This window comes from Apium graveolens, chromosome 6 (assembly GCF_009905375.1).
Source record: "Apium graveolens cultivar Ventura chromosome 6, ASM990537v1, whole genome shotgun sequence".
In the NCBI taxonomy this organism is placed as follows: domain Eukaryota; kingdom Viridiplantae; phylum Streptophyta; class Magnoliopsida; order Apiales; family Apiaceae; genus Apium; species Apium graveolens.
The window spans coordinates 143,824,544-143,834,518 of NC_133652.1; the positions used below are offsets into that span (position 1 = coordinate 143,824,544).

The window sequence follows — 9,975 nt, forward strand, 5'->3', positions numbered from 1 at the left end:
ACAATTTATACCCATATTTCTCATTTAACGAACCGAGGTGTACTTAAAACAGATTCAAAAAATCATGAAAATAATCTTAAAATATTACAAATATCCCGAAATTAATAAAAACATGAATTTTGAAATTTTAAAATGATTTTTAAAATGCACTTTATATCCACTTTTATCAATGAAGCGAAACAATGAGCACGTGAAATTAATCCCGAAAATTTCCAAAATAATTTTAAAATTCTCGGAATATTCCAAACTTAAATAAATATGAGTTTCATAATTTTTAAAGAATTTTAGAATTAAATATGTATTTTACAAATAAAAGTATTCAGAAAATTATTTAAAGATAAATAATTAATAAAATATTGGTTTCTTAATTTTATAAAATCCTAAAAATAATTATTGTAATTATAAAATCATAAAAATAATTTTTTTGAAACATTCCCAATATTTATGCAAATAAATTTGCACCAAATCCACTTTTGACAATGAAAACAATCCAATACGACTCCATAATTAATCACACGAACAACCTGGTATATTATAAATTACACCTATATAATAATCAACCAACACAGAGCGGTCAAAACCAATACACATATTTTATTTAATAATTTCCGTAATAATCACATATTTAAATAATTCAAAAACACACGAGTCGTTATACGAATGACTTTTCTATAACACAAAATCTGTGACTTGTAGAGATCTTGACTTAGAATATTTTTCCTAAAACAGATTTATTCAACTCCAAACTTCTTCATAATTCTTCTCAGGCATGATCTTCTTGATCTTCTTCCAGGTACAATTCTTTGGCTTGATAATGTTTACTAAAAAAGACTCTAGTCTGCTCTGTTTACATTTTTACAGACTTAAGTGTTATACTACAAAATGCAAACTTAGATTATAATACAACTTACTTAGGATTGTCAATTTGGCTTAATCTTGTTATTGTACAGGCATGTCTTGCACAACACAAGGCGACTGGGCATGGTAACTCTTAGTCGGCGACAGCTGTGCGCGCAGTCGGGTATGCTGGGTTTGCCGGGGCTGTTGGTTCTGCTGGGTTTGCTGGGGCTACTAGAGACAGTCTTAGGAACATCTAGTGTTTGAGTAGAAAATCACTTGGTGACATTTATTGACGGTTTTGAAGAGTCCTAACAATTAGATGACAAGGAAAACTGGCAAATAATAGGGGCACAAGTGGCAGGCACTCAAGGGGGCAGTTGCAAGATATGGGGAACAGTTTTATAAACTGCCTGACAGTTATAAAACTGCCTTAGATTTAAAATTCATGGATGGACTATTTATATGTTAGGCATTCAGTTGTAAATATATATTGTGTACGGTATCATATTGCTTGCATTGGGTAGAATATAGACAATAGTGTGGGAGACACTTTGGTTGGGGGAAATCTCAATGTAATTGTGGGATCCTTTATATATATTGTGGTACTAATATAAAGGTTGGAATTCGCCGTATATCTTGTGCACTTTCATATACATATTGTGGTAGATAATGCACTTATCATATAGGCGTTTGTGTGGGAAGGCTGATGTTCTTGTGGTGCTTGGGTAGACGGTGACTGTGTGGGCGACGAGGCTGCTAGGCGATAGGGGCATAAGAGCAGGCCGCACGGGAGATTCGAAGAAAAGAAAATAGGCCCGTGACAACTGGTATCAAAGTCGCGTTTATAAGTGTGGGAATTCAGTAGCACGATGGTTAACGGGAATTCCACAAGTGAGAGATTGACAAGGCTGGAGGAATTTATCGGCGTTCCGTTGTCAAGTGATGAGATATGTTTGGAGAATCAGATTCAAGTTCTTAGAAAAGACTTGAATGAATTCAAGGAGATGGTTGCTGGTCATATGGCTATAAATGATGGCAAATTCACTGATCTATTTGCAACAGCGACGGCGTCATCGGAAATCATGAGCGACCAGTTGCAAAGTATGAGGGAGGAAATTGTTGTCTTGAAGAGGGTTGTGGCTGGAACTTTCTTAGGTAGTGCTGATGGCCATTCTAAACCAAAAATTTTAGAACCAAAGGCATTTAGTGGGAGTCGTAGTGCCCAGGAGTTGGAGAATTTTCTGTGGAATATGGAGCAAAATTTCAAGGCTGCTCATGTAAGTGTTGAGGAACAAGTCACCATCACAATTATGTATCTAGTGGAGGATGTGAAGCTTTGGTAGCGCACTCGAATGGAATATGTAAGCGCTGGAATGGTGACTATTGCGACATGGGAAACACTTAAGAAAAAGTTGAAAGATCAGTTTCTACCTCTTAATATGGCTTGGGTTGCAAGAGAGAATCTGAAGGCGTTGAAACAAAGTGGTTCTATTCGGGATTATGTGAAAGAGTTCAGTAGTTTATTGCTGGATATCAAGAACATGTGTGAGAAAGAAAAGTTGTTTAACTTCATATCTGGATTGAAGCCTTGGGCCTAAAATGAGTTACGTAGGCAGGTTGTCAAGGACTTGGTGACGACGATTGCTGCTGCGGATGGGTTAGTAGATTACAAGATTTCAAGTTCAGAAGATGGAACTGAAGTTGTGACTACTGTTGAGGGCGATAAAGGGGCTGGAAAAGACAATAAGAAAAAGGGCAAAAAGAAGTGGGGCGATGAGGATGTGAACAATGAAATGCAACAGCTTAGACAAGTGAAAAAGGGTTGCTATCTTTGTGACGGTGCACACTTCATGAGAGAATGTCCTAAGTGGGAAAATATTAATGCTTTGTTGGTTGAAGAAGCTGAGGAACAACCACTGGTAAGGGCTGGATCATTGCGTTTGCTTAACACTGTGCAGGTTGTTAAAGATGCTCCAAGTGTGGGGGCATTGTTCGAAACGGAGTAAGCATATGTTGGAGACTAGCAGGCAAGCCTAAGGAGTCTGCAAAATTGGGCGACCAGCGCCTAGGTTGGCTTAATTATTTGGGGGATAGGCGGTAAGTTCTTGGATGATAGGTAACAAAGTCAGGTCGGTGGGAGGCAAGCGAAAGCACTGATTGGGTTTGTTTGCATTGTTCAAGTTATTGTGGTGACTTCACAAAATGGGCAGCGACATCATAGCCTCTAAGGGGAGATAGCATTGAGGCGCTTGATTGGGTTGTTGACATGGTGAAGGCAGAATTGAGGATGGTCATGAAGCTGCGGCAAAACTTAAGTCAATGAGGAAATTGACTCAAGTGTGTGGGAGGGTTTGTAAATATTCTTGACTGAGCATGAATCTGGGAACCTGAGTTGGATGAGACGCCGCTCGGTGACAGCCAAGGCGACTGGGCATGGAGACTCTTAGTCGGCGACAGCTGTGTGCGCGGTCGGGTATGTTGGGTTTGTCGGGGCTGTTGGTTCTGCTGGGTTTGCTGGGGCTACTGGCGACATTCTTAGCAACAACTAGTGTTTGAGTAGCAAATCACTTGGTGACAGTTATTGACGATTTTGAGGAGTCCTATCAATTGGATGACAAGGAAAACTGGCAAATAATAAGGGCACAAGTGGCAGGCACTCAAGGAGGCCATTGCAAGGCATGGGGGACAGTTTTATAAACTGTCTGGTAATTATAAAACTGCCTTAGAGTTCAAATTCGTGGATGAACTATTTATATGTTAGGCATTCAATTGTAAACATATATTTTGTGTGATATCATATTGTTTGTATTGGGTAGAATATAGGCAATAGTGTGGGATCCTTTGTATATATTGTGGTAAAAATATAAAGGTTGGCATTCGCCGTATATTTTGTGCACTTTCATATATATATATTGTGGTAGATAGTGTACTTATCATATAGGCGTTTGTGTGGGAAGTCTGTTGTTCTTGTGGTGCTTGGGTAGACGGCGATTGTATGGGCGACGAGGCTGCTAGACGACAGGGGCATAAGAGCAGGCCGTGCAGACGATTCGAAGAAAAAAATAGGCCGTTGACACCTATCCACTACTTAATATCAGTAAACAAACATGGCCTCAGTGAATGGTGTTCTATGACCTTTCAGTTGGTTCAATTGGAAGAGATATAATTTGCAATATAAATTATGAACTTATTTGATGTCACCCCGTTAATGCTAAAAAAAAAATACATTAACGGCTTGCTTTGCCGTAATTTGGAATGAAATATATGTAAGTTCGTCCAATTACAACCTTGTACCCGGAAAATTAAATACATATTCCAGTTTCTTGAGATGTTCTCATACATTACGTGTGCGCCTTAATTGTTTTATTTTTGTGAAGTAGCTACTGTAATTTCTGACAGGTAAGCTGGTTTACAAAATAGAATCCGTATATATTTTCCAAGCAAATGTGGTTACAAACATACAAAAATTATGAAGGACAAGACCAGGTACAATATCTGTGTATCCGCCTAGAAAACAAATCAGCCTCTATCTATGACTGCTTCTCTTATTGGTAAACTATAATCACAATCACATGGATGGTGAAATTACAATACTGCGGAATGAAAAATAATGGGGAACACATTAAGCTTAAAGCCAAATGCTAAATCTAGTCCTAATTTCGCACAGCCAATAAAGCAGTGATTAGCATTATTCCTATCCAGTGAAAATTCCCCGGTAGAAAAGAAGTTGCTGCAATTAGGATAACAAAATTGGACGATTAGTGAATAAACTCGATATTGAGATGTTTACTTGCTATGTTTACAGCTGATTATAATAATTAGGCTCGATCTGTCCTTGTACTTTGTGTGGACAGTAGGTTTAGGTGTCATAAGCTCACCTTGATTTTTATTATTGTCATCGTCTGACGTTGATCTTGAAACATTAATCCCTAGCCTTTCGCAGTCAGATCCAAGGGCACCTGTAGAAACATAACTCTGTTATCATGCGACTCTTCAACGAGAAAAATGACAGCAGAATTATTAACAAAGTGAGAATTGGATGATAGCTATAGATTCATACATTCGCTGAAGCAGGGGAAGGCTGTGATGTTTAGGAGGTTCGAAAATCCTGGGTTGCAGTTGCATGTTTGTCCATATGTCAAGTTTTTGGAGCATGTACCTTGACCACAATACGCATAGTAGCAAGCTAAAAAAAAAACCAAAGTTTGATAAGGATAGGATAATTTTATAATTGAACTAAAAAACTTAATATGTAAATCAAGGTGGTATTAGTAAATTTACGATCAAAGACAGATTCGTTGTTTGGGAAGGAAGGAACTGGAGGAGCAGCCGGCATGCAAGAATAGTCCAGGGAACCTGCAAAATGTGAAAACATGATTAAGATACTATACGAATCGATTGCTGCTGCAATATGCGATGGATCAACTAGTAAATTTAGTTTCAAGCAAGTAATGGACTTACAGTCAGGAATGATGCAGGGAAGAAATTCAAGGTCTAGTTCTTGGTTAGAACGGGTACGCGACCAACCATTGTCACATTTGCATTTGAAGCCGAATTGAGAACCTAGTCTTGCCTCACACACTCCTTTTCCGCAGTTCACTTCATTGCATATTTCAGCTGTTGGGTCACATAATTAAACAACAGTCAGTACTAGCTAAAAAATCTCTACTGAAATAGACAGAGCTTTGTCAAAATTATGAATCAACACATACTGTAATTTGGAGAGATGTTCGGAGACAAATTAGCTGTAGCAGATACAGCTACAACAACCACTAGTAACACAACATATTTGAAGGAACAGGCCATTTCTTTTCTTTTTGTATGTTTGAGAGAGAGAGAGAGAGAGAGAGATATGATGTTGTAGTAATAGAACAAAGTGTGTATATTAGACATGTATTTATAGTTAGATGGATTTTGCCTCAAGTGATGCTGTAACAACTCTGTAAATCAAAATAGTGTATGAACCTTCCCATCCCCCGGTGTGAAACAGATACCTGCATTGAATATTTGAGTTTCCGGAGTGCTTACCTTACCCCAATTATTTTACTAATTATTTTAATCTCCAAATTTTTGACGATATCGTTTTATAGTTCTTGTTTGAAGGGATCAAAGATTACTCTTCTAATTTTTATGCATGGACTTCATGTACATCTACACAAACTGTTTATTTTTATTGACTCAAAAAATAATTTTTGAATTTTAATAAATTTGTCATATATATATATATAAATATGCTTCAAGATTTCGGAAATCAAAATTAACTGATTGGGCCGTTAATTTGTAATTTATCGATTGATTCTTGAAAAGTTGAATGATTTATCATGAATTTATTAAATTTGTCAAATATTTTTGACCGAGTTTTAAAGAGTTTATCAGTAATTTTGATTTATGAGGATTTTCGAAATTTATAGTCGATAACAGTTTGCCACTAAAAGAGATTTTATAGCAAGAAATGAAATAATAATATTGTATGTAACCTGAAAATCCTTACGTTGAAAAGTTAAAACATCAATTTGTCTAGAAGGAAATTTATTTGATTGTCAATGTTAAATTTCAAAAAATATAGTAAAGTCATAGAAGCATCGATCCACGTTAATATATATTTTAATTAGGCGTATTAGTTAGGATATTTAAATATTTGAAAAACAAATGTGTTCGAAGCTTCTTAACGCGTAAACTTTGACTTCAATACGGATATTTTCCTCTGTACTTGATCTTATGTCTCGATGTTTTTTTTCCATTAAGTGTTCATGTATGATAACGAAGTTCTTGGCAGAAAAAAAACGATGTTCGAATATTTTCCCTCGTGTTTGATGAAATTTACTTGGAGCACGTATGGGTTGAAACCCTTTGCTACAATTATAAAAAAAATATTTCATAAATATTATAAATCTTTACTGAAAATATTAGTTATATTTAATATAAAGGAAGTATAGGAGAATAGACGATATGAAGAGAAAGTTGTATCTCATTTCATTAGCTAAATGAGCTATTTATAGTAGTTGGTTTACAAGTCTTACTAAATAAGCTATTCAATTTTTTTTCATTAAGTATTACAAAACTTTCTCGATAAGCTTTACAAGTCTTCCTCAATAAGTTTTACAAGTCTTCCTGATTAAGTTTATTTCTTAAGAAGCTGTGCAAGTTTTCCTCAATAAAATTTGAGAGACTTTCTCGATACGCTTTGACAATCACTTTATATTTATTCAAATATTTTAACACTCCCCCTTAATTGTCAAATGCGGGTTATTGCAAAGATTGACTGCATCGTTAAAACATTGCAAGGAAAAATCCAGTGGGATAAAAACCTTGACGAAGGAAAAAGAGTACAGCCTCCCCCTGAATAAAATGTGTCACATTTTGACATTTTGATGTAAAAAACTTTTTATCCTCCACATAACCATATTATTTCTCAACTTCTCAAATGTCGAGGTAGGTAGTGACTTTGTAATTATATCCGCCAGATTATCGCATGAGCGAACTTGTTGTACATCAATATCACCATTTTCTTGAAGTTCATGAGTGTAGAAGAATTTTGACAATATGTGTTTTGTTCGATCCCCTATAATATATCCTTCCTTAATTTGTTTGATGCAGGCCGAGTTATCCTCAAATAAAACTGTAGGACTGTCTGAAATACTTGATAATCCACATGATATTCGAATACGTTGAATGACCGACCTTAGCCAAAAATATTCTTTGCTTGCTTCATGAATTGCTAGTAACTCTGCGTGGTTTGATGAAGTTGCAACCATAGTCTGTTTTGTAGACTTTTGAGAGATAGCAGTATCACAATATGTAAATAGGTTACCTGTTTGTGATCGCCCAAAGTGAGGATCTTACATGTATCCAGCATCTGCATATCCAACTAGCCGTGATCTTGAATTGTTTAGGAAGAATAGTCCCAGATTGATTGTCCCTCGAAGATATCTGAATATATGTTTGATTCCATCCCAATGCCTTTTAGTAGGGTCAGAACTAAATCTTGCCAACAGGTTCACTGCAAATGCAATATCAGGTCGTGTGTTGTTTGTAAAATGCATGAGAGCGCCAGTTGCACTGAGATATGGGACTTCAGGTCCAAGAGCCTCTTCATATTATTTTCTAGGACGGAAAGGATCCTTTTCAACCTCGAGTGATCGAACAACCATTGGTGTGGTTAGTGGATGAGCTTTGTCCATGTAGAACTGATCAAGAATCTTTTTAGTGTAGTTTGATTGATGAACAAATATTCCTGAAGATAAGTGCTCCACATGAATACCTAAACAAAATCTTGTCCTTCCAAGATCTTACATTTCAAACTCATTATCAAATAGTTGATGATCGTTCAATGAAAATGCAAGGACGCACTTGATTATTAACATATCCATCATTCAATAAGTATTTACTAAGCCTGTTGTACCACATATGACCAGATTGTTTCAAACCATACAATGATCGTTGTAACTTAACAGAATATAAATGTCGAGGCTTAGTGTCCTCAATATTTAATCCTTCGGAAATTTTCATATAAATATCACTATCAAGTGATCCATATAGGTGAAGGGTTTTTAGCACATAAACGCAGTGAAAACGTAAATTTAATCTTAAAAAAAAAACCGAAACCCTCCGCAGGATCCATGCGAAAAAATAATATTTAACACGTAGTTCAGTGTGTTTACCTTAAGAAGTTTTACATTAATAGAAAGAAGGAGGTCTTTAGCATCTGCTCCTCAAGTGTGAAGCACTCAACCGGTATCCACCAAGAAAACGATGTAATGAAGGAGGAGGAGGAGATGGAGAGAATTAGGATTTTGTAAATCTTTTTGGTTGAGGCAAAAATAGGGTTTATAATAGTATATTTATAGGCAAAATTTTCAGCTGAAAATTTTCTCATAAAATATTATTATTATTAACCCTTTATTATTCTCACTAATAATTAAAACACCTTTTAATTATTAATCCTTTTTCTAAACTCTTTAGAAATAATTCTCTCACTTGATTTAATTTCCAAAAATTAAATTCTTAATTAATAATATTAAGAACATTTTTTAATTAATTTATAATCAATTAAATCTCATTTAATCAATTATTAAATTTGCCAATTAATTATTTATTTCATAAATAAATAATTATCAGCCATTATTAATTAAGTCCTCCACCATTAAATCATTCTCTTTTATGGTGTGACCCTGTATGTTCAATATTAAGCCGGTAGTAGAAATAAATAATAATAAAACTATTTTATCATTATTTATATAAATTCTCTAATTCATTAAATATGATTAATTAATTAATCATATTTATTCTACATCGTAAGGGATACTTCTCAGCATATCGCGACTATCCGGATAATACGAATTCACTGCTTAGAATACCAAGAACCTATTCAGTGAGTAGTTACCGTACAATTAATTCCTTCTACCCTGCAATGTCACGATTAAATACAAGGCATGGAACTTGTGTCAAGCCTATCTTATTTAATCACTTGCTTTCCCATTCACTATGCTTAGTTCTATTTAATGTAAATTAGAAACTCCTTTCTAATTTCATTCACTCTGGCCAGAGATTCCTGAACTAACATAAGTGGATCAGCATTGAACATTCTCTTCCTACACTGGAAGGGGTAGATCCTTTATTGATCATACACTATCTTCGTGTACAAATTTCTATACCCAGTAGAGCCCTTATAATTGTCCCTTGAGACTAAGAACTAAACTAAAGCATAGTTCAGTGTACACAAGATGACTATGATGATCTCAAATCTAAGGATACTTGTACAACTATCACTATGTGAACAACTGCTGACACGTGAGTGAACTCCATCAGTTGTTCAGTTGTGTGAGTCATGTTCAGTGAACTTATTCTATAATAAGCACCTACATACTAGCTATAATGTCACCACACAAATGTCTATGAGAACAGACATCCTTCGTAATGAAGCAAGCATAGTATGTACCGATCTTTGCGGATTATTAATTATCAGTTAGTAATCCTACGATCAGGAACTATTTAAGTTTAGAGTTATCATCTTTTAGGTCTCATTATTATGATCTCATCACAATCCATAAAAAGCTTTACTCTAAACTGTGGTATATCTTATTTAAACATTTAAATAGATAGAGCCCGCAATAAAAACAAAACAAGCCTTTTATT

The 9,975-nt window shown here is 35.3% G+C and overlaps 1 protein-coding gene across 1 annotated transcript; it reads right to left on the minus strand.

Annotated features, from left to right (window-relative positions):
* Positions 1 to 4,248: 4,248 nt before the first annotated feature.
* Positions 4,249 to 5,712, minus strand: LOC141667648 (uncharacterized). Its single transcript, XM_074474216.1, has 6 exons — positions 5,553 to 5,712; positions 5,302 to 5,457; positions 5,122 to 5,196; positions 4,901 to 5,026; positions 4,719 to 4,799; positions 4,249 to 4,570 (listed from the first exon to the last, which is right to left on the minus strand). The coding sequence occupies exons 1-6, from the start codon at positions 5,644 to 5,646 to the stop codon at positions 4,494 to 4,496; spliced, it is 609 nt and encodes a 202-aa protein (XP_074330317.1). The 5' UTR covers positions 5,647 to 5,712; the 3' UTR covers positions 4,249 to 4,493.
* Positions 5,713 to 9,975: the final 4,263 nt, after the last annotated feature.

Bases quoted from the DNA above. Each gene is read 5' to 3' on its own strand.
- LOC141667648 (XM_074474216.1), bottom strand. From the start codon at position 5,646: ATGGCCTGTTCCTTCAAATATGTTGTGTTACTAGTGGTTGTTGTAGCT. The intron at 5,197-5,301 runs GTAAGTCCATTA...CACATTTTGCAG, and splicing joins TCCCTGCATCATTCCTGACT to GTTCCCTGGACTATTCTTGC. The intron at 5,027-5,121 runs GTAAATTTACTA...TTTTTTTTTTAG, and splicing joins CAACGAATCTGTCTTTGATC to CTTGCTACTATGCGTATTGT.